Here is a 25,812-nt window from a genome sequence, read left to right as displayed (position 1 = left end):
CCTGATACTAAAAGGGACAAGCCTGAAAGGATGATAATTTCCAGTACATATTCCATCACATCAGCATTGATGAGAAAAGTGATCTTGAAACACTGGCATATTTTGCGAACTGATCCTATATTGGGTCCACATTGCCAGCAAAATCCATTATTTTGCTACAAGCGTAGCCCTAACTTGAAAGAAAGGATCACTTTTTCTGATGTAAGTCCAAGGGTCAGCATTCACACTAACTGGCTTACACTTAAAACTGGAGCTTTCAAATGTGGTGGTTACATCAATTGCCGATATTTATTAACGGGGGAATATTTTTGTCATCCTACTACCGGCATACGTTACCAGCTTCGACATCGCATGACTTGTGAGACAAAATATGTGGTATATTTGATACTATGTCCATGTAAAAAATTATATGTGGGCAAGACCATACGAATGGTCAAGGAACGTATTGCACTTCATCGATCCTCAATTAAAAAAGCTGTTACTTTAATTGACACCAGCACACCGCCTGTAGCGAGACACTTCATTGGACATGGTCACAGCATGAATGATTTTGTTTTTATGCCAATAGACCATATTCCGCCACTGAGAAGAGGTGGTGACAGACATAAATTGCTTTTGCAACGGGAATGCGAGTGGATATATCGATTGGATTCGATGTCTCCTTTGGGACTCAATGAGGAATTTACCTTTTCATCGTTTCTATGATGCACTATGAGTGACTGCAGGGGTTAACTATAATTGCATTAGTATAATGTTGGTTATGCATTTACTATACTCTTTCTTTAAATGATCCATTCTCTAACTGATGTGTGCACCTTACAGTGATTAATATTATTAGTGATGCATTATCTGAATTTAACTAATATTTAGCGTAATTATGAAATAGGGCTAATTTATCAGTAGCTGCTAATGGTTCAGTCGTAAAGATTTTATTATGGATAAAAAATAATTTTTTTGTAACTTGTTTACAGTTTAGAACTTTGTTTATATTAAGAATTTTGCATATTGATCTTAATATTTGAATATGATTGATTCACTGTAGAGATTGTTTATCACTGAATGAGGCTGCTATTGTGCTAATTTTTTATAAATGTTACTATGGTTCTGATCCTGGTTATTGTTGTCCTCGATGTTCTGTGCCTCATGGGGCGGTTCTTTGTTGATCGCCCCCTGTTGTCATGGTGATCGGGGCCGTTTGCACCACGGGATATCTTTTATCCAGTTATAGGATGTTAGTGACTATGACATCACTTCCGGTTAGACGGAACCATACAGCAATGTCCGGTGTTAGCCGGGGTAGCTGTTTGAGTTCCGTCGTGTCCATGATGTCGGATCCGGCCAGGCGGAACTCCGTTGCTAACCACAGTGAGGTGGGGTGGCGACGTGTGTTCCGCTGTCCGCGGCCAGACTTCCGGTCACGCCGAGTGATGCCAGAGTTCAGGTGTGCACACAGGTGATTGTTTTCACCATTAGGTAGTTTGGTATTTATATGGCCTCTGCTGACATGTTCAGTATGGCTGACCCTTGATGAAGGTGGTAACACCGAAACAGCTGTCGGGGCTGGGAGCTATCACTATGCTTGAGACTGCATTACTTTGATAAGTATCGATATACCACTCAATATTTTTGACATGCAGTTTGATGCCATTTTTTCTATGACTAAATAAATGGATTAATTTTTGCCTTTAAGGCTGGTGTGCTGGTCTATCTTGCCTGTTTCTATGGATACAGCTAAGTGTTTTATATATATATATATATATATATATATATATGTTAGGGGTGTGCACCGGCCACTTTTCGTGTTTTGTGTTTTGGTTTTGGATCTGGATCTTTCTTCGTGTTTTGGATCTGGATTGGTTTTGCCAAAACCACCCTTCCGTGTTTTGGGTTCTGGGTTTTGTGTTTTGGATCTGTATTTTTTTGAAAAAAAGCATAAAAACAGCTAAAATCACAGAATTTGTAGGTTTTTCTGCTCCTATGCTATTATTAACCTCAATAACCTTAATTTCCACTCATTTCCAGTCTATTCTGAACACCTCACACCTCACAATAGTGTTTTTATGTCCAAAAGGTTGCACCGAGGTAGCTGGATGACTATGCTAAGCGACACGAGTGGGCGGCACAAACACGTGACCCATCTAGGAGTGACACTGCAGTGGCAGGCAGGATGGCAGTTAGAAAAACTAGGCCCCAAACTGTACATAATGCAAAGAAAAAAAGAGGTGCAAGATGGAATTGTCCTTGGGCCCTCCCACCCACCCTTATGTTGTATAAACAGGACATGCACACTTTAACAAATCAATCATTTAATCGCCAGGGTCTGCCACACAACTGTGGCTGAAATGATTGGTTCGTTTGGGCCCCCACAAAACAAGCTGGCAATTAATGTGTCCCTGCACAAACTGGCTCTACGGAGGCAAGATGTCATCCTCATCCTCCTCATCCACCGATTCCTCACCCTCTTCAGTGTGTACATCCTCATCCTCACAAAGTATTAACTCGTCCCCACTTGAATCCACCACCACAGGTCCCTCTGTACCTTCTGGAGGCTGGTCTCCCTGGAAGAGCTGATAATTCATTTTGATGAACATCATCTTCTCCACATTCTGTGGAAGCAACTTCCTACGCCTTTCGCTGACAAGGTTCCCGGCTGCACTAAACACTCTTTCGGAGTACACACTGGAGGGGGGGCAACTCAGGTAAAATAGAGCCAGTTTGTACAGGGGCCTCCAAATTGCCTCTTTTTCCTGCCAGTACAGGTATGGACTGTCTGACATGCCTACTTGGATGCTGTCACCGATGTAATCCTCCACCATTCTGTCAATGGTGACAGTATCATATGCAGTGACAGTAGACATGTCAGAAATTGTTGCCAGGTCCTTCAGTCCGGACCAGATGTCCAAACTTGGTCCTGCCTGCCCTGCATCACCGCCAGCGGGTTGCTTAGGATACCTAAGTTTTTTCCTGGCAGCCCCAGTTGCGGGAGAAAATGAAGAAGGAGCCGTTGACGTGTCACGTTCCGCTTCAGCTGACAGTGTGTTCACCAGCAGGTCTTTGCACCTCTGCAGGCTTGTGTCGGCCGGAAAGAGAGACACCACATAGGCTTTAAACCTAGGATCGAGCACGGTGGCCAAAATGTAGTGGTCTGATTTCAACAGATTGACCACCCTGGAATCCTGGCAAAGCGAATGAAGGGCTTCATCCACAAGTCCCACATGCCGAGCGGAATCGCTCCGTCTTATCTCCTCCTTCACTTTCTCCAGCTGCTTCTGCAAAAGCCTGATGAGGGGAATGACCTGACTCAAGCTGGCAGTGTCTGAACTGACTTCACGTGTGGCAAGTTCGAAGGGCTGAAGAACCTTGCACAACACGGAAATCATTCTCCACTGCGCTTGAGTCAGGTGCATACCCCCTCCTTTGCCTATGTCATAGGTGGATGTATAGGCTTGTATGGCCTTTTGCTGCTCCTCCATCCTCTGAAGCATATAGAGGGTTGAGTTCCACCGCGTCACAACCTCTTGCTTCAGGTGATGGCGGGGCAGGTTCAAGAGTGTTTGCTGGCGCTCCAGTCTTTGGCACGCAGTCGCTGAATGGCGAAAGTGGCCAGAAATTTTTCGGGCCACCCAAAGCGTCTCCTGCACGCCCCTGTCGCTTTTCAGAAAATTCTGCACCACCAAGTTTATTGTGTGAGCAAAACATGGGACGTGCTGGAATTTGCCCAGATGTAATGCCCGCACAATATTGGTGGCGTTGTCAGATATCACAAATCCCCAGGAGAGTCTAAGTGGGGTAAGCCACTGGGCGATGATTTCCCTCAGTTTCTCTAAGAGGTTGTCGGCGGTGTGCCTCTTACTGAAACCGGTGATACACAGCGTAGCCTGCCTTGTAACGAGCTGGCGTTTCTGAGATGCTGCTACTGGTGACGCTGCTGCTGTTGCTGCGTAAGGTGATACATCTACCCAGTGGGCTGTCACAGTCATATAGTCCTTAGTCTGCCCTGTTCCACTTGTCCACATGTCCGTGGTTAAGTGGACATTGTGTACAACGGCATTTTTCAGGACACTGAGGACACTTTTTCTGACGTTTCTGTACAGTCTCGGTATCGCCTGCCTAGTGAAGTGGAATCTAGACGGGATTTGGAACCGGGGACACACTACCTCCATCAATTGTCTAAATCCCACTGCACTAATGGCGGATACCGGACGCACGTCTAACACCAACATAGCAGTCAAGGCCTCAGTTATACGTTTTGCTTCAGGATGACTGCTGTCGTACTTCATCCTCCTCGCTAAGGACTGTTGGAGGGTCAATTGTTTAGTAAAAGTAGTGGTGTTCCTACTTCCTCTCTGGGATGATGAACGACTCCCAGCAGCAGCAGCAACAGCAGCAGCGGCAGCAGTAGGCGTAGCAATGCAGGATCCTCCGGAGGAATCCCGGATAGGAGAGTCAGTCATGCCAGTGATATGGCCTGCAGGACTACTTCCGATCCTGACTAAGGAGGAAATTGACGAGGAGGGAGTTGACGGTGTGGTTTGCAGGCGCTTGGATACAACAGGACAACGGGATTTAGGTGTCCCTGGACTGCTTACGGTCTGAGCCAAAGTTTCTGAACTTGACAGTAACTTTTTATGAACGCGCTGCAGGTGCCGTATAAGGGAGGATGTTCCTAGGTGGTTGACGTCCCTACCCCTACTTATTTCACCTTTACATATGGTATATATGGCAAGACAGTTGTTGTCCGGATTTGGATAGAAATATTGCCAGACCAAAGAGGTGGAATGTTTGGTCTTCTGCCCAGGCATGACCGTGATGGGCTTTTTCATCCCACGGACAACAACTGTCTCCCCCGGAGCCTGATTTAAACAAACCACATCACCATCAGAATCCTCCTCGCCAACTTCCTCCTCAGCGCCAGCTACACCAGTATCCTCATCCTGTTGTACTTCAACAGTGACATCTTCAATTTGCATATCAGCAAGTGGACTGTGGGTGCTCCTTTCAGCACTTGCAGGGGGCGTGCAAATGGTGGAAAGAGCCACCTCTTCCCGTCCAGTGCTGGGAAGGTCAGGCATCGCAACCACCACCACACTTGGACTCTCTTTGGGGATTTGTGATATCTTCTTAGAAAGCACAGTTCTTCGCTGTGCTTTTGCCAGCTTAACTCTTTTGATTTTTTTAGTGGGAGGAGTGCTTCCATCGTCATGTGAAGCTGAACCACTAGTCATGAACATACTAGGGATCGACCTTAGCCGTTCCTTGCCACTCCGTGTCGTAAATGGCATATTGGCAAGTTTACGTTTCTCTTCAGCTGATTTAAATGTCTTTTTCAAGGTCATTTTCCTGAACTTTGCCATTTGGGATTGTATGTGCCCTCTACTATGACATTGGGCATCGGCCTTGGCAGACGACGTTGATGGCATGTTATCGTCTATGTCATGACTAGTGGCAGCAGCTTCAGCACTAGGAGGAAGTGGTTCTTGATCTTTCTCTATTTTATTTTTATCGGAGAAAGTTTGGTCCTCCATTTATGTTATATCGATTTGATATATACGTGCGGCTAAACACAGAAAATAAATTTTTTTTTGGTTCGGACTGGAGTGTACTTTGTGGGTTACAGCACCCTTTAACGGTCAAGCCAGCCGGCCCTTTACTTATGACACAGGCGCACTCTTGGCACTACTTTGTTGATGCACGTGCGGCTACTGCGCACACAATTCACAAACACAGAAAATAATTTTTTTTTGGTTTGGACTGGAGTGTACTTTGGGGGTTACAGCACCCTTTAACGGTCAAGCCAGCCGGCCCTTTACTTATGACACAGGCGCACGCTTGGCACTACTTTGTTGATGCACGTGCGGCTACTGCGCACACAATTCACAAACACAGAAAATAATTTTTTTTTTGGTTTGGACTGGAGTGTACTTTCGGGGGTTACAGCACCCTTAACGGTCAAGCCAGCCGGCCCTTTACTTATGACACAGGCGAACGCTTGACACTACTTTGTTGATGCACGTGCGGCTACTGCGCACACAATTCACAAACACAGAAAATAATTTTTTTTTGGTTTGGACTGGAGTGTACTTTCAGGGGTTACAGCACCCTTTAACGGTCAAGCCAGCCGGCCCTTTACTTATGACACAGGCGCACGCTTGGCACTACTTTGTTGATGCACGTGCGGCTACTGCGCACACAATTCACAAACACAGAAAATAATTTTTTTTTGGTTTGGACTGGAGTGTACTTTCGGGGGTTACAGCACCCTTTAACGGTCAAGCCAGCCGGCCCTTTACTTATGACACAGGGGCACTCTTGGCACTACTTTGTTGATGCACGTGCGGCTACTGCGCACACAATTCACAAACACAGAAAATAATTTTTTTTTAGGTTTGGACTGGAGTGTACTTTCGGGGGTTACAGCACCCTTAACGGTCAAGCCAGCCGGCCCTTTACTTATGACACAGGCGCACGCTTGGCACTACTTTGTTGATGCACGTGCGGCTACTGCGCACACAATTAACAAACACAGAAAATAATTTTTTTTTGGTTTGGACTGGAGTGTACTTTCGGGGGTTACAGCACCCTTTAACGGTCAAGCCAGCCGGCCCTTTACTTATGACACAGGCGCACGCTTGGCACTACTTTGTTGATGCACGTGCGGCTACTGCGCACACAATTCACAAACACAGAAAATATTTTTTTTTTAGGATTGGACTGGAGTGTACTTTCGGGGGTTACAGCACCCTTAACGGTCAAGCCAGCCGGCCCTTTACTTATGACACAGGCGCACGCTTGGCACTACTTTGTTGATGCACGTGCGGCTACTGCGCACACAATTCACAAACACAGAAAATAATTTTTTTTTTGGTTTGGACTGGAGTGTACTTTCGGGGGTTACAGCACCCTTAACGGTCAAGCCAGCCGGCCCTTTACTTATGACACAGGCGCACGCTTGGCACTACTTTGTTGATGCACGTGCGGCTACTGCGCACACAATTCACAAACACAGAAAATATATTATTTTTTTAGCACTTGGGGGGAGCACCCCTGATGGACAGAGCACCCCCTGGACAACACTACAGCACCCCTTTAGGACTGGGACACTGCACAGGACTTTGGAACTGACTGCACAACACAGTCCAGCCAGCCCCTATGGACTTTGAAGTAGTGGACACAGCCCCTATTAACAACAGCAGCACAGCACAACACAGCCAGCCCCTATGGACTTTGAAGTAGTGGACAACAGCAGCACTACACTACACTACACTACACTACACAGCACTAACTCCCACCCTCCCTCTTCACTGTCCACAGCCGAGTGAGAAAATGGCGCCGACGCGGGTACCTTATATAGGATCCAAAACCCGCGAGACTCGGAAGGCGGGATGATGACGTTTTGCCTCGATGTCAGATCCGAGTCAGGCGGGAAAAGTCGAGCCTGACTCGGATCGGACTCGGATCGGGGGGGCTCGGGGGGGTTCGGATTTCAGAAATCCGAACCCGCTCACCCCTAATATATGTATATATATATATATATATATATACATATATAATGTGTGTGTGTGTGAGTATATATATATATATATATTATGCAAATATTGTAAATACTGCTGATGCATGCATGATAATGTACCAGATTAAATGCAGCATTGCATTGCAAAAAATACACCATAGTCCTGTGCAGTAATAATGTGGGGTTTCCTCTGTACTCCTGTGAGCCACTCATCTATCTATCTAACTATCTATCTATCTATCTATCTGTCTGTCTGTCTGTCTGTCTGTCTGTCTGTCTGTCTGTCTGTCTGTCTGTGTCTATCTATCTGTCTATTGTGAGAGTTCTATTTCAAACTTTTGTTAATAGTGTGTGTTTTCTTTTGCAGAAAGAAGATGTTTGATTTTGGCTGCAAACAGTTCTAAACCAGTTTTACTGAGTACAACAAATACAAGCCTTACATTGCAACTGCCTCTGGCTAGGACTGAACTTACCTGCCCATTTATAAAGAGCAGTACTCCAACATATATAGTTATATACAGGAAGCTCACTAATGGTGACCATGCTGTTCCAGCCTATTCTACAGATGTCACCAGCACAACATTAGTAAGATGGGTTTAGTTCACTATTTCTTTTTAGAGTATAATTATTACTAATGAATGAGTCACTCTCAGTCAGGGCTGCCATCAGAAATTGTGGGGCCCGGGACTGACAAAATAGGCCGGGCCCCCCCAATATAGAAACCTATGGCCGCATTCCCCGGCTTATGGCCCTGTATATCTGCATCTGCAGCATATGCGCCCCTGTAGAAAATGCGAATATAGAGCATTGAAACTTTGGTTACTCAACTTGATTTGTGTCTGATTATTTTCTGAGTGCTGCCAATTTTAAGTCTTTATATATATAATTATATATATATATATATATATATTAGGGGTGAGCGGGTTCGGATTTCTGAAATCCGAACCCCCCCGATCCGAGGCAGATCCGAGTCAGGCTCGACTTTTCCCGCCTGACTCGGATCTGAAATCGAGGCAAAACGTCATCATCCCGCCTTCCGAGGCTCGCGGGTTTTGGAACCTATATAAGGTACCCGCGTCGGCGCCATTTTCTCACTCGGCTGTGGACAGTGAAGAGGGAGGGTGGGAGTTAGGGCTGGCTGGGCTGTGTAGTGTAGTGTAGTGCAGAGTAGTGTTGTGCTGTGCTGCGCTGTGCTGCTGTTGTCCACTACTTCAAAGTCCATAGGGGCTGGCTGTGTTGTGCTGTGCTGTTGTTAATAGGGGCTGTGTCCACTACTTCAAAGTCCATAGGGGCTGGCTGGACTGTGTTGTGCAGTCAGTTCTCCATAGGGGCTGTGTCCACTCCAAAGTCCTGTGCAGTATCACAGTCCTAAAGGGGTGCTGTAGTGTTGTCCAGGGGGTGCTCTGTCCATCAGGGGTGCTCCCCCCAAGTGTTAAAAAAATTATATTTTTTGTGTGTTTGTGAATTGCGTGCGCAGTAGCCGCACGTGCATCAACAAAGTAGTGCCAAGCGTGCGCCTGTGTCATAAGTAAAGGGCCGGCTGGCTTGACCGTTAAAGGGTGCTGTAACCCCCCAAAGTACACTCCAGTCCAAACCAAAAAAAAAAATATTTCCTGAGTTTGTGAATTGTGTGCGCAGTAGCCGCACGTGCATCAACAAAGTAGTGCCAAGCGTGTGCCTGTGTCATAAGTAAAGGGCCGGCTGGCTTGACCGTTAAAGGGTGCTGTAACCCCCAAAGTACACTCCAGTCCAAACCAAAAAAAAAATTATTTTCTGTGTTTGTGAATTGTGTGCGCAGTAGCCGCACGTGCATCAACAAAGTAGTGCCAAGCGTGCGCCTGTGTCATAAGTAAAGGGCCGGCTGGCTTGACCGTTAAAGGGTGCTGTAACCCCCAAAGTACACTCCAGTCCAAACCAAAAAAAAAAATATTTTCTGTGTTTGTGAATTGTGTGCGCAGTAGCCGCACGTGCATCAACAAAGTAGTGCCAAGCGTGCGCCTGTGTCATAAGTAAAGGGCCGGCTGGCTTGACCGTTAAAGGGTGCTGTAACCCCCAAAGTACACTCCAAACCAAAAAAATATATATTTTCTGTGTTTGTGAATTGTGTGCGCAGTAGCCGCACGTGCATCAACAAAGTAGTGCCAAGCGTGCGCCTGTGTCATAAGTAAAGGGCCGGCTGGCTTGACCGTTAAAGGGTGCTGTAACCCCCAAAGTACACTCCAGTCCAAACCAAAAAAAAAATTATTTTCTGTGTTTGTGAATTGTGTGCGCAGTAGCCGCACGTGCATCAACAAAGTAGTGCCAAGCGTGCGCCTGTGTCATAAGTAAAGGGCCAGCTGGCTTGACCGTTAAAGGGTGCTGTAACCCCCAAAGTACACTCCAGTCCAAACCAAAAAAAAAATTATTTTCTGTGTTTGTGAATTGTGTGCGCAGTAGCCGCACGTGCATCAACAAAGTAGTGCCAAGCGTGCGCCTGTGTCATAAGTAAAGGGCCGGCTGGCTTGACTGTTAAAGGGTGCTGTAACCCCCAAAGTACACTCCAGTCCAAACCAAAAAAATAAATATTTTCTGTGTTTGTGAATTGTGTGCGCAGTAGCCGCACGTGCATCAACAAAGTAGTGCCAAGCGTGCGTCTGTGTCATAAGGGTCGGCTGGCTTGACCATTAAAGGGTGCTGTAACCCCCAAAGTACACTCCAGTCCAAACCAAAAAAAAAATTATTTTCTGTGTTTGTGAATTGTGTGCGCAGTAGCCGCACGTGCATCAACAAAGTAGTGCCAAGCGTGCGCCTGTGTCATAAGTAAAGGGCCGGCTGGCTTGACCGTTAAAGGGTGCTGTAACCCCCAAAGTACACTCCAGTCCAAACCAAAAAAAAATTATTTTCTGTGTTTGTGAATTGTGTGCGCAGTAGCCGCACGTGCATCAACAAAGTAGTGCCAAGCGTGCGCCTGTGTCATAAGTAAAGGGCCGGCTGGCTTGACCGTTAAAGGGTGCTGTAACCCACAAAGTACACTCCAAATCAAAAAAAAAATATTTTCTGTGTTTGTGAATTGTGTGCGCAGTAGCCGCACGTGCATCAACAAAGGAGCAGCACCAAGCGTGCGCCTGTGTCCCATAAGTAAAGAGCCGGCTGGCTCATTTCTTAAAGGCTGGTGTAACCCACAAAGTGCACTACTCTCCAGCAAAAATAAAAAAATATTTTCTGTGTTTAGCCGCACGTATATATCAAATCGATATAACATAAATGGAGGACCAAACTTTCTCCGATAAAAATAAAATAGAGAAAGATCAAGAACCACTTCCTCCTAGTGCTGAAGCTGCTGCCACTAGTCATGACATAGACGATAACATGCCATCAACGTCGTCTGCCAAGGCCGATGCCCAATGTCATAATAGAGGGCACATACAATCCCAAATGACAAAGTTCAGGAAAATGACCTTGAAAAAAACATTTAAATCAGCTGAAGAGAAACGTAAACTTGCCAATATGCCATTTACGACACGGAGTGGCAAGGAACGGCTAAGGTCGATCCCTAGTATGTTCATGACTAGTGGTTCAGCTTCACATGACGATGGAAGCCCTCCTCCCACTAAAAAAATCAAAAGAGTTAAGCTGGCAAAAGCACAGCGAAGAACTGTGCTTTCTAAGAAGATATCACAAATCCCCAAGGAGAGTCCAAGTGTGGTGGTGGTTGCGATGCCTGACCTTCCCAGCACTGGACGGGAAGAGGTGGCTCTTTCCACCATTTGCACGCCCCCTGCAAGTGCTGAAAGGAGCACCCACAGTCCACTTGCTGATATGCAAATTGAAGATGTCACTGTTGAAGTACAACAGGATGAGGATACTGGTGTAGCTGGCGCTGAGGAGGAAGTTGGAGAGGAGGATTCTGATGGTGATGTGGTTTGTTTAAATCAGGCTCCGGGGGAGACAGTTGTTGTCCGTGGGATGAAAAAGCCCATCACGGTCATGCCTGGGCAGAAGACCAAACATTCCACCTCTTTGGTCTGGCAATATTTCTATCCAAATCCGGACAACAACTGTCTTGCCATATGTACCTTATGTAAAGGTGGAATAAGTAGGGGTAGGGACGTTAACCACCTAGGAAAATCCTCCCTTATACGGCACCTGCAGCGCGTTCATAAAAAGTTACTGTCAAGTTCAGAAACTTTGGCTAAGACCGTAAGTAGTCCAGGGACACCTAAATCCCGTTGTCCTGTTGTATCCAAGCGCCTGCAAACCACACCGTCAACTCCCTCCTCGTCAATTTCCTCCTTAGTCAGGATCGGAAGTAGTCCTGCAGGCCATGTCACTGGCATGACTGACTCTCCTATCCCGGATTCCTCCAGAGGATCCTGCATTGCTACGCCTCCTGCTGCCGCTGCTGCTGTTGCTGCTGCTGGGAGTCCTTCATCATCCCAGAGAGGAAGTAGGAACACCACTACTTTTACTAAACAATTGACCCTCCAACAGTCCTTAGCGAGGAGGATGAAGTACGACAGCAGTCATCCTGAAGCAAAACGTATAACTGAGGCCTTGACTGCTATGTTGGTGTTAGACGTGCGTCCGGTATCCGCCATTAGTGCAGTGGGATTTAGACAATTGATGGAGGTAGTGTGTCCCCGGTTCCAAATCCCATCTAGATTCCACTTCACTAGGCAGGCGATACCGAGACTGTACAGAAACGTCAGAAAAAGTGTCCTCAGTGTCCTAAAAAATGCCGTTGTACACAATGTCCACTTAACCACGGACATGTGGACAAGTGGAACAGGGCAGACTAAGGACTATATGACTGTGACAGCCCACTGGGTAGATGTATCACCTTACGCAGCAACAGCAGCAGCGTCACCAGTAGCAGCATCTCAGAAACGCCAGCTCGTTCCAAGGCAGGCTACGCTGTGTATCACCGGTTTCAGTAAGAGGCACACCGCCGACAACCTCTTAGAGAAACTGAGGGAAATCATAGCCCAGTGGCTTACCCCACTTAGACTCTCCTGGGGATTTGTGATATCTGACAACGCCACCAATATTGTGCGGGCATTACATCTGGGCAAATTCCAGCACGTCCCATGTTTTGCTCACACAATAAACTTGGTGGTGCAGAATTTTCTGAAAAGCGACAGGGGCGTGCAGGAGACGCTTTGGGTGGCCCGAAAAATTTCTGCCCACTTTCACCATTCAGCGACTGCGTGCCGAAGACTGGAGCGCCAGAAAACCCTCTTGAACCTGCCCCGCCATCACCTGAAGCAAGAGGTTGTGACGCGGTGGAACTCAACCCTCTATATGCTTCAGAGGATAGAGGAGCAGCAAAAGGCCATACAAGCCTATACATCCACCTATGACATAGGTAAAGGAGGGGGTATGCACCTGACTCAAGCGCAGTGGAGAATGATTTCCGTGTTGTGCAAGGTTCTCCAGCCCTTCGAACTTGCCACACGTGAAGTCAGTTCAGACACTGCCAGCTTGAGTCAGGTCATTCCCCTCATCAGGCTTTTGCAGAAGGAGCTGGAGAAAGTGAAGGAGGAGCTAAGACGGAGCGATTCCGCTCGGCATGTGGGACTTGTGGATGAAGCCCTTCATTCGCTTTGCCAGGATTCCAGGGTGGTCAATCTGTTGAAATCAGACCACTACATTTTGGCCACCGTGCTCGATCCTAGGTTTAAAGCCTATGTGGTGTCTCTCTTTCCGGCCGACACAAGCCTGCAGAGGTGCAAAGACCTGCTGGTGAACACACTGTCAGCTGAAGCTGAACGTGACACGTCAACAGCTCCTTCTTCATTTTCTCCCGCAACTGGGGCTGCCAGGAAAAAACTTAGGTATCCTAAGCAACCCGCTGGCGGTGATGCAGGGCAGGCAGGACCAAGTTTGGACATCTGGTCCGGACTGAAGGACCTGGCAACAATTTCTGACATGTCTACTGGCACTGCATATGATACTGTCACCATTGACAGAATGGTGTAGGATTACATCGGTGACAGCATCCAAGTAGGCATGTCAGACAGTCCATACCTGTACTGGTAGGAAAAAGAGGCAATTTGGAGGCCCCTGTACAAACTGGCTCTATTTTACCTGAGTTGCCCCCCCTCCAGTGTGTACTCCGAAAGAGTGTTTAGTGCAGCCGGGAACCTTGTCAGCGAAAGGCGTAGGAGGTTGCTTCCACAGAATGTGGAGAAGATGATGTTCATCAAAATGAATTATCAGCTCTTCCAGGGAGACCAGCCTCCAGAACGTACAGAGGGACCTGTGGTGGTGGATTCAAGTGGGGATGAGTTAATACTTTGTGAGGATGAGGATGTACACACTGAAGAGGGTGAGGAATCGGTGGATGAGGAGGATGAGGATGACATCTTGCCTCCGTAGAGCCAGTTTGTGCAGGGACAGATTAATTGCCAGCTTGTTTTGTGGGGGCCCAAACGAACCAATCATTTCAGCCACAGTTGTGTGGCAGACCCTGGCGCTGAAATGATTGGTTTGTTAAAGTGTGCATGTCCTGTTTATACAACATAAGGGTGGGTGGGAGGGCCCAAGGACAATTCCATCTTGCACCTCTTTTTTTTCTTTGCATTATGTACAGTTTGGGGCCTAGTTTTTCAAACTGCCATCCTGTCTGCCACTGCAGTATCACGCCTAGATGGGTCACGTGTTTGTGCCGCCCACTCGTGTCGCTTAGCATAGTCATCCAGCTACCTCGGTGCAACCTTTTGGACATAAAAACACTATTGTGAGGTGTTCAGTGTTCATAATAGACTGGAAATGAGTGGAAATTAAGGTTATTGAGGTTAATAATAGCATAGGAGCAGAAAAACCTACAAATTCTGTGATTTTAGCTGTTTTTATGCTTTTTTACAAAAAAATACAGATCCAAAACACAAAACCAAGAAACCAAAACACGGAAGGGTGGTTTTGGCAAAACCAATCCAGATCCAAAACACGAAGAAAGATCCAGATCCAGATAAACTTCAGATCCTCTTGTGGGCAGAGTGCAAAGATTGGCCATTTGCCAACATCTACCATCGTCACTATAGATGGGCACTAGAACTGCACAAACTGTTTGTCATTGGCAATCATATCTCATGCAACCATTCACCAGGAAGTCGTATTATGTGACAATGGAATAGCAGTCCTATCTTATAGTTCCAAATATCTGAGCCGGAATATGAGACGCTGCTGCCGCTGCCACTATGGCCAATCTTTGCACTCTGCCCACAAGAGGATCTGAAGTTTGTCAGACAAGCATGTGTCTTTGGTTCTGGAAATGAGGTTTTATATATTACGAAAAATGATGAGGTCCTTGTAAGAGGGTACCCGTCCTTGGATTGATATCCGGAATCTCTTGGCAGTTTTGTTTCCTGACCATAGGAAGTTGACCTGGACATCAGATAAGCTTTATTGAAAGTTATTGTTTGGTACGCACATTACTTATATTGAGCACTACTAGCTTTTTATTTAAATACTACACTATTAGGCGCACATTTTCTTATTTTTCAGCACCCTTGTTTCTCCGTTTGCCATACGGATTTTTAGAAGATTGCAGCCACCTGTCATCATCAGGAGTGTTGTTTCACATTCACAAGTGCCACAAAGAATTTATTAATGACAATTTTATAAGACTATCCACAGAAGGTTTTAAAAAAGGTTGTGCGCTAGTATTTCTTTTCTGCAACATATATATATATATATATATATATTCATACACGCATTGTGTGTGTGTATATATATATGTATATATATATATACTGTGTATATATATATATATATATATACTGTGTGTGTGTGTATATATATATATATATATATATATATATATGTACTGTATATATATATATATATATATATATATATATACACAAGCCTGGTGAGTGCCCCTCTTTTTTCTTGCTATATATATACATATATATATATATAATATGTATATGAGTGTGTATATATATATATATATACACTCACACATATACATATATATCTGGAACGCATAGACATCACTAGACGCTGGGTTTCATCCCTGGTGATGCTCTGCCAGGCCTCTACTGCAAATGTCTTCAGTTCCTGCTTGTTCTTGGGGCATTTTCCCTTCAGTTTTGTCTTCATCAAGTGAAATGCATGCTCAATCGGATTCAGGTCAGGGGACTGACTTGGCCATTGCATAACATTCCACTTTTTAGCCTTAAAAACTCTTCGGTTGCTTTTGCAGTATGCTTCGGGTCATTGTCCATCTGCACTGTGAAGCGCCGTCCAATGAGTTCTGAAGCATTTGACTGAATATGAGCATATAATATTGCCCGAAACACTTCAGAATTCATTCTGCTGCTTTTGTCAGCAGTCACATCATCAATAAATACAAGGGAACCAGTTCCATTGGCAGCCATACATGCCCACGCCATGACACTACCACCACCATGCTTCAATGATGAGGTGGTATGTTTTGGTTCATGAGCAGTTCCTTTCCTTCTCCACACTCTTCTCTTCCCATCACTCTGGTACAAGTTGATCTTTGTCTCATCTGTCCATAGGATGTTGTTCTAGAACTGTAATGGCTTTTTTAGATGTTGTTTGGCAAACTCTAATCTGGTCTTCCTGTTTTTGTGGCTCACCAATGGTTTGCATCTTGTGGTGAACTCTCTATATTCACTCTTGTGAAGTCTTCTCTTGATTGTTGACTTTGACACATATACATCTACCTCCTGGAGAGTGTTCTTGTTTGGCCAACTGTTGTGAAGGGGTTTTTCTTCACCAGGGAAATAATTATTTTGTCATCCACCACAGTTGTTTTCCGTGGTCTTCCGGGTCTTTTGGTGTTGCTGAGCTCTCCGGTGCATTCTTTCTTTTTAAGAATGTTCCAAACAGTTGATTTGGCCACACCTAATGTTTTTGCTATCTCTCTGATGGGTTTGTTTTGATTTTTCAGCCTAATGATGGCTTGCTTCACTGATAGTGATAGCTCTTTGGATCTCATATTGAGAGTTGACAGCAACTGATTCAAAATGCAAATGTCACACCTAGAATCAACTCCAGACCTTTTACCTGCTTAATTGATAATTAAATAACGAGGGAATAGCCCACACCTGTCCATGAAATAGCTTTTCAGTTGATAGTCCCATTACTTTTGGCCCCTTAAAAAGTGGGAGGCACATATTGAAACTGTTGTAATTCCTACACCGTTCACCTGATTTGGATGTAATTACCCTCAAATTAAATCTGAAAGTCTGCAGTTAAAGCACATCTTGTTTGTTTCATTTCAAAACCATTGTGGTGGTGAATAGAGGCCAAAATCTGAAAATTCTGTCAATGTCCCAATATTTACGGACCTGACAGTAATATATATATATATATATATATATCTATCTCCAGCCCGGCACTGTGTTCTTGCAGCCCCCTTATCCCCCAGCCAGACAGCATATGAATCTTGCCTTACCCTTTTCTTCCAGGGCCAGGCTGGTGATCGTGTGGAAGCGGCTCCTCTTCTTCATTAGCGCGCGCCGTGCTGTGACGTAAAGACTTCACACACCCGGATAAGGACACGGAGCCCGCCGCCCGCCATGAATGGGTGGCCTGTCCGCCCCATCTGCCGATGTACAATAAAGTTACATCTCCAGAAGGGGTGGACAGCAGGCACCTCGTTCGCGGCGGGCTCCTTTCACATTGGGGACAAGGAAGGGAGTGGAGCCTCATTCAGCAACAGTAACGGTGGCGGGCGGGTGGATGGTAGAAGCGGGCCGAGCCCCCCCTTTTTATCCGGTTTATCCGGGCCCAGGACAGTAGTCCCGACAGTCCCCCCTGATGACGGCCCTGCTCTCAGTCATAGGCATCTAAAGAAATGTGGGAAGTAGATTTAAAAAGTCAGAAAAACTAATTTATGTGACTTGTTTGGACTAAGTGTGCCTCTTATAATTACTCTCTAAATAAGAGCAACATTCATTGTATTAACTACAATATTTTTGTTTGAAGTAAGGGGAAATAGCAGAAGGAATTGTTAATGTTAGTTATCATGTACAAGTGTCAAAAATCGGTGCTTGGCACCTATTCACTCTATCTGGCTAGTGACACCAGGGATGAGAATGCCACTATCGCAGTATAAAATCAGAATCCAAAGAGTAATAAAATGTAGCAAAAGGTCAGGGTCACAAGCTTGGGTTCAGAATTGAGGAAACAGGAAGTATGTTCAGAGTAACAGGCGCAGGGTGATAATTCAAAAAGGAACTACTGGTACACAGACAGATAATTGGAATAAACAGAAGTGCTGGAGCTAGGAAAGAGGTCCAAATACTCTGGCATCTTGCCAGATGTCCAGTAATACCCGAAATGGCTATTACAGTATGAATACTTGGTAATGCCTTTTGTCCTTAGTAATGCAGCAAGTAAAAGGGGCACTTAATAATGCACCAGTCGTCTTTCAAAACTTCATCAACAACATTTTTGGGGATCTATTATACAAGTTTGTGGTCATTCATTTTAATGACATCGTGATTTTTTTTCTCAATGCCTCTCTGCTGATGGAGATCATGTCAAGTTGGTACTCACTTGCCTCAAAAGAATTGTCTGTTTTGTAAACTAGAAAAATTCCTGTTCAAACAAACCTTCCCTGGGGAATATTCTCTCTGACATAGGTCTTCAAATTGATCTTTAAAATTTAAGGAGATAAGACAACTGACCTCATTCAACTGGGTTCAAAGTAACAGTTTTTAGGTTCTTCCAAATATTATAGGCAGTTTGTACAAGGTTACTTCACTTTATTGGCTCATATCACAGAAATAAATATGCATATCCCAAGATATGTCCTCTGGAGGCACTACAGGCACTCAATTAACTTATCAAATCCTTCCTATCAGCATCTATCCTAAACCAATCAGATCTTTCCCTGCCATTCTACTTCTGTTGGTGTGGGTGCAGTGCTGTTTCACAGACAATATTCTGGGAAGTTACACCCTTATAAGTTCTTCTCCAGAAAATTGTCTATGGTATAAAACAAAGTACCATGTCGGAGACAATTTATTGCTAGCAAAAAAGCCAGCTTTAGAGGAGTGCTGATATCTCCTTTGAAGGAGCCATCTTCCCAGTCACCATCTTCACTGACCACAAAAGCTTACTCTACCATAGATATGCTCAATGCCTCTGCCAGGCAAGGTGGTTCCTTTTTTCCTCTCAATTTAATCTGGTAAACACCTTTCATCCAGGTACAAAAATACCATAGCTAACGCTCTGTCTCAGCCATTTGATTTGTCTGTTAAGTGAGCTACAATAGATCCTAGATCCTAGTGGTGTGGTGTTAGTAGCTGCACTTCATCGGCTTCCACTCCAACTTGTGGGAAAAAGAATTCCCTACACTCCAAACTCCTCTTCTGGGCTCACAACATTTAATTTGCTGGACATCCTGGAACCAAGAAGACCTACAAACTGTTGTATAGATATTACTGGTGGGACACTCCAAGAAGTAAAAGATGTCTTGTCTGATCGCACAACTTGCTCCCTACATAAGGCTTCATATCAAAAACCTTTTGATTTTCAGATTCCCCTTTCAGGTCCAGAGAAACCATGGCCACATGTGTTCCTGGACTTTATAACAGATCTATAACATCCATGAGGCAACAACACTATTTGGGTGCCGGTTGATTGATCTCATAAATGGCACACCTCACTCCATTTAAATGGTTGCCATCAGCTCCCACTTAGTTATTTTATTTCTCCATCTCATCTTTAGATTTAATGAGAGTCCCAGATTGTGGCACCCAGTGTATTTAAAAATTCTTTTGAACTTGTCATCCTCAAACCAATGGAAAAACAGAATATATCTAGATCTAGAGAAATTTCTGAGTGTTCCCTTTTGGCAACAGACATGGCATCTTCTGTAAATTAAAGGAATGGCTAACTACTAACTGATATTTATGGGGATGCAAATCCAAGATTGGGTTGCCTATTCAAACTCCACTCATGCTGCAGCAAGCTGCTAGAGCATTATATTTATAAAATATTTAAAATATCTGCCTGTAAAACAGTCCCTGCTTACATACTGACCCTGCACCTAAGCTGTTACCTTGACCATCATGCCTGTTTTTTTTTATTCTGAACCTGACTTTATGACCCTGACTTTTTGCTACGTTTGACTTCTCTTTGGATTCAGATTCTGTACCATGATACCAGTGTTCTTGTTCATGTCTCCCAGATAGTCACCTGAAGGTGCAGTTAGAGGACCCGTGGGTTTCCAGCAGTCAAGCCCATTCTGCCAGTCCAAGGTGGAGACTGGGGGGTGCTTTCGACAGTGGCAGCACTAACCCTTTACTTGTTAATATGAATCCTAATATCCAAAACTGTAACAACAAGGCTTATTCATTCCAATTTATACCACCAGAAAACACTTATTTAAGGAATTAATATACTGTAGTTGGTGACCATTCAATTTTATATACTAGAAAATGTAATCTTATATTCGTGTAAATACGGCTGGCAGAGAAATATAATTGTAGTTTTAATTACATGTTAGTGTTACGGATAGACTGCTAATATATTTTTCTCTCTTTTAAATTATGTCTCTATAGGAATTTCAGGACCAGATAGCACTCATTCCTGGGTTACAGCCCTTCTCTAACTATGAGCTTGAAGTTACTATGAGAAATTATTATTCATTTCTGCTTGATGAACAGCCATTAGGAACTGTTATTACTGGAAAAACAGCTTATGGGGGTTAGTGAAGCATGTCTCTTCTTGCTATAATCTGTGGTTGGAGCATATAGGGAGACAGGGTATAAGTATATGCTAGACCAGGGGTAGTCGACCCTGGTCCTCGTGAGCTACCAACAGTGCATGTTTTCCAGGTCTCCTCACAGAATCACAAGTGAAATAATTAGCTCCACCTGTGGATCTTTTCAAATGTGTTAGTGAGTAATGAATACACCTGTGCACCAGCTAGGTGATCTGGAAAACGTGAACTGTTAGTAGCTCTCGAGGACCGAGGTTGGCTACCCCTGTGCTAGACCCTTGTGACGTTATCCAGCTCAGAGTTGTTGTGTGACTTATATAGGTACCACTCAGTGTGTGTAGACATTTCTGCAGATTGTATGTGAGTGCAATTCAGAGGAAGCTAAAGAAAAGGGGTGGACTGAACAAAATACTGAATGACTGTTATGGTGGTTAGCAAAGGAGAGTGGATGTAAGGTACAGGTGGGTGCTGGCAACTTGTGCAGAGTAGCATATGTGTAGATTACTGAATTATGCACATGAGCATGAGCATTACTTCCTATAACGTTTACCAATTAATTAATATCCTTTCTGGCTTCTTTCTACATTTATACGTTTTAGCAATGTTATTCTTTTACTAGCTGGTATTATTTATATTTATTGCTCTTCGATACTACACAGCTCCATTGTGCTCTCTGCATTCATACAACTATATTGTGAGACAATATAATCTAACAAAGCTCCCTGTTCATATAAACACATACTGTAGCTAAAAAGTACAGAAGAATGCTTGAAAGACTATGGAATGTGTTTAGTAAAGGTTGCAGGAGGCATGTACAAGCCAATACATTTTTTTCAGTTAATGGTTAAAAACCTCTTTCATTTACCTTTATTGTATACATATCACTTTTGTCTGGGCTTCTAAAGTGAGGTTTGTGTTACTTAGTTCCAGAAGCTGCGGCTATAACAGAGATAAAGGTTTTATCAGACTCTTTGGTCAATATAACATGGACAGAGCCATCCAAGCCAAATGGTCCACTTGGGTCTATTCGATATCAGATCCAAGCCAACAATTTACCCCCAAGCCCTCTGCCTCCAAGGAGGAAAAGGGAATTTCAAGATGAGCAGCTTTTGTGGTCTTTAGAAAATCTTCAAGGTGGAACTGATTATGAGTTCAAGGTACTGTACAGTCAGTTTATTTTGATTACCTGTATATCTCTCTGGTTAAAATACTGTACAGTACTTCATATTATAGTGACCTGTAATATTTGTATCATGACCCAGGTCCTTACATTTCACCCAGATGAAGACTGGTACACCCAAAGCAGTGTGGTTTTTAACAGAACATTTGAATCACCTTCTCCTCCACATAATATAGTTCCTAGCAATACCAGTTTAGTATTAGAATGGAGAGCTCAGGAGGAGTCCATAATGGAATTCTGGTTTGAACTAAAACAGGTAAACTTACTGTATTTATTTACATCATCTAATTCTGAAATGTTGCATGCTTAAAAAATATATGTAGCTTTGCTGTGTTAAAGTTAATGTTACCCTAGGCATTGTGATTTAATATACATGAGGGGGACTGAGTGAAAAGTACTCAGGCCCTGGCCTACTATGGGGCCTGGTAATGGCAATGATGGTGAAGATATATGAGACTCAGCCCCATCCATCCATTTATGGCCCTAAAGTCAGATTGTGAGTTGGGAAAAGTAAGTGAAATATCTTATTGATCCATGTGGTCCTGCCCTCTTCTAAACTGTGTGAGCAGTTTCAGGTTTTGCTTTGCTGGTGCGCTCAGCTGAATGAGACCTCCTCAGAAGGAACATAAGGATCGAGGCTGCTGGCAACTTGAATATACCATAAGTGTCAGCACATCCTCCATTTCAATTGGATTTTACCATTTTGGGGTTCATCATCTTATGTTACTATATTATATCCATAGGAGAACGAATCACCATTAGACAGATTACCAGCAGAATATTGATAGTGTGATCAATATATATTTCCAACATGCACCCTGCAATATTTCAATTGTGACTGAGATATAAACCAATTGAGATGTGTATTGGTATGCTCCCTTGAATGTTACCTATATAGATTGAGAGACACCACATAGTTTTCATAGCACTAAATATGTAGTATGAATAAATGTATTTTTAATTAATTTTATGAGATTTGAGCATTTTATCCTTTCCAAACCAAGCGCCTCAATTCATTTCTTTATTGATATGTCAAAATGCAGAATGTTGACATTCATTATGTTGACATGTTCAGACTGTCAACATTCAGTATGCCTACATGTTCAGAATGTTGGCAGATCACATGTCGAGATCAGCTCTGACATAATGTTGACATGTTCAGTCACTAGTTGTAATGTCGATAGTACTATCGTAGCCTAAAACTAAAGGCCCCCATACATCAGCAATTGATTGCAGCAATCATGCAATTTGCAATCGTTTGTGTATAAAGATCTTTCCCTTTTTCAATCGATTGCAGAATTGCCACAATTGATTGAAAAAGGGAATTTTTTTTATACACAATTGATTGCAATTTGCATGATTGCTGCAATCAATTGCTGATGTATGGGGGCCTTAAGCCTAACCCTACATTTAGCCTAACATAGGTGTTCTCAAAGTCTGTCACTACAGTTCAAGTTTTTAAGGATATTCATGCAGTTAAATCAAATTGATTGAGGTACTAATTAAGTTATCTGTGCTCAATCATGGATATCCTTAAAACTTGGACTGCAATTGCAGAGTTTAGGAACCTCTTGCCTAACCCTAACCTTAAGTGCAGTCTAGCTCTAATCCTAATTGTAGCTTAACCGTAACCCTCATACTAATTGCATGTGTTGACATTCTTACTTTCGACTTTCAGGATGTCAACATTTTGAACATTGTGGATGTCGACATGTCAACTGTTGACATTCTAAACATGTCAACATTCTGATTGTTGACTTTCAGAACATGTCCACATTCTGGTGTCGACATTTTGATTAGCGACATCTTGACTAGAACCCCCCTAGAAATATGCTTGCACTATTTACCTTAAAAAATAGCGAAGTACAATAATTTTAACTCCATGGTTGCCGATCACATGGCTACATAATAATGGATATTTGCGGAGATGAGCAATTATTTTTGTTTTGCGCATGTGTCTGAGTTACACTGCTCATGCCTTCCGATGGATTATCAGTGGCGGTTGCAGTGAGGATTTCCATGCAGAGTGATTTACAGCCAGTGAGCATTTGTGAAAAGAACAGTATGTGTGTTGGGGGGTGGTGAGTCAAACGCCATTGTGTTGCATCCGTTTCGGGGACTGAGTCTGTATACGCAGTTACAATGGCTCTCAGGGCCAGATTAAGGCTTGTGGGGGATCCAGGGCAACTAAATTGCGGGGTCCCCTTCAAGCCACACGGAGCTTCCCCCTTCCCCTAAGCCTTCTGCCCTCCCACCCCCAAAGCCTCCACCACTGATTTACCTGAGTGCCGGCGTGCGGACGTGACCTCTTCCCGGCAGAGCTGCTCCCTGGTCCTCTCATCGGCGTCGTGGACGTAATGTGTCACGTGGCGCCGGTGAGAAGACTCGGGAGCCGCTCTGCGCTGTATGTAGTGGCATTGACTGTGCTGCTGCATACATTAACAGCGAATCGCGGCAGTGAGCCTCAATCCGGGAACAGGTGTCACTGGACACCTGTTCTCGGCAGGGTCATACTGACCCTGTGCGGGGGCACCTCCGTGTGTGGGCGCCCAGGGACGACCGCCCCTGTCGTCCCCCTCTTAATCCGGCCCTGATGGCTCCCTCCGGCGGCTGACTTCTGGCGGACATTCTAAGCCACCATAGGATTGTTCATTGGATCAAAGGTGTGACTGATGCGCGGCTGGCTGATGGCGCGTTTTTGTATGGAAGCGGCAGATCAGAGACACTGCCAATGGGTGTCTCTAAACAAATCCTGGTGGCTGTCACAGTCACGACAGTATTTGCGGGTACTTCTGAATCACGCCCAATATGTGTGATATGGATCTTAGCTGGAAACCAAATAATTTGTTTGTCATACTTGTATAGTATTAATCCTTTTAACAATCTCCTGATTTATTTTCTATTTTTCTTTTCCTTTGTGTTTTTGTTAAATAGGTAACAGAGAGCACTTGGTATAAACCAAAAACCAAATCTTGCACACAGAGATCTGTGTACTCCTGCATGCTCACTGGAGTTGTGCCAAATACTAACTACCATGTACGAGCTGTGGTTGTGCATATGTCTGGAATTCACAGTCGTTCTGATCCAGCAAACTTTAGTACATCAGGTTTGGCATTCTTAATTTTCACTTGTTCGTATAAGGTGCTGCATATACCTACTGTACGTTTCTTTCACTTACATTCCAAAGTAAATTGCGCTCCCATACATCCTGATTTTCCCAGGTCTATCTTGCTTTTTATACACATAAACTCTTTCAATGGTAATACTTATTTTCCATAATTTTCCACATTTGAGACCACTTTAGAATAGACCTCTAACTATTTTACTTTGGCCATAAAAGGAAGTGTGGGGCTTATTTTAGGGCCTGAGGACAGTTCATATGGCTGTTCCAGTTTTAATTTTGAAATTACATGAAGCTTAATTGTAAAACAATTTCAACACTGTTATCAGAAGTAGGTTAGGCTTTTTCTTTCCCCATTAGCGGGACTGCACATAGCTGCAGGGATTTACCACAATCTAAGGACCACTACTTATGGATGGTATGGATATTTAATTTTGGACAGAGTTATTTATTTAGACCTGCAGGACAGGTCCATTACTTATACCAGAGACATAACCTCTGGAATTTATCATACTCCTTACACATAGATTTATTTTATTGCTGTGATTTTATTCAGCATTTTTAGAATTTTTTATTTGCATGTTCTAATTTGTCATGAATACATTTTTTTTTAAATAAATACATAAGTTTGAACCATTACATGTAGTAGTTCACATTTCCACAATATTTTTGTGCTGTTCTTATTCTATATATATTATATACTTAGTTATGGGCCTTTTTCTTGAATCAAAGTTGTTAGAATTGAAGAGAAGCTTCTTGCCTGTGACAAAATATAAAAAAACATAAAATTGGCCAAAAGAAAACCATATATATAATTTTTAGATGTCTAATTAATACATTTTTTAATTAACTGCTAGCAGAGGAATGCTCGATCCTTCCTATTGTCCTTACTGATCATTTGACTTATTTATTGTATTGTTAAGTGACCCTTTTTTAAGTAAAACACACCAGCTCCTCATTCTAGGAAGCCAAATATACTGCAGTGCAGACCTCAGTTTAAACTTTATGTAGTGTCCATTCGCCAATTACATAAAGATACACCACTAAATAAACATTTAATTCAACTATATGTGTCAACACTAATGCTGGGTACACACTACTAGATATATCAATCCATAGAATGACTAACGATATATTGGTAGTGGACCGGCGGGTGTGTACACCCGATATGTCGACCTGCAGCATAGCCGATGCCGCTATACAATATCATGCAGATATTTCGGTGCATCTGCATTGTTTGTTAAACGGGTGACCGGCCAACCGCACGTACGCTGACTTCAAGGACTGCCTACACTTGCATCACAATGTGGAGG

The 25,812-nt window shown here is 43.8% G+C and overlaps 1 protein-coding gene across 1 annotated transcript in view; it reads left to right on the top strand.

Annotated features, from left to right (window-relative positions):
- ROS1 (ROS proto-oncogene 1, receptor tyrosine kinase) overlaps positions 1-25,812 on the top strand; it is a 335,661-nt gene that overhangs the window by 152,434 nt on the left and 157,415 nt on the right. Inside the window, exons 25-29 of the mRNA XM_088481008.1 lie at positions 7,878-8,095; positions 20,038-20,182; positions 21,123-21,355; positions 21,461-21,634; positions 24,313-24,484. Coding sequence (XP_088337134.1) covers positions 7,878-8,095; positions 20,038-20,182; positions 21,123-21,355; positions 21,461-21,634; positions 24,313-24,484 — 942 coding nt within the window. The remainder of the gene's footprint in view (positions 1-7,877; positions 8,096-20,037; positions 20,183-21,122; positions 21,356-21,460; positions 21,635-24,312; positions 24,485-25,812) is intronic.

This window comes from Taudactylus pleione, unplaced genomic scaffold (assembly GCF_031769625.1).
Source record: "Taudactylus pleione unplaced genomic scaffold, aTauple2 ptg000259l, whole genome shotgun sequence".
In the NCBI taxonomy this organism is placed as follows: domain Eukaryota; kingdom Metazoa; phylum Chordata; class Amphibia; order Anura; family Myobatrachidae; genus Taudactylus; species Taudactylus pleione.
Note: the sequence above shows the minus strand (reverse complement) of the source record. Positions and strands in the feature narration are given on the sequence as shown.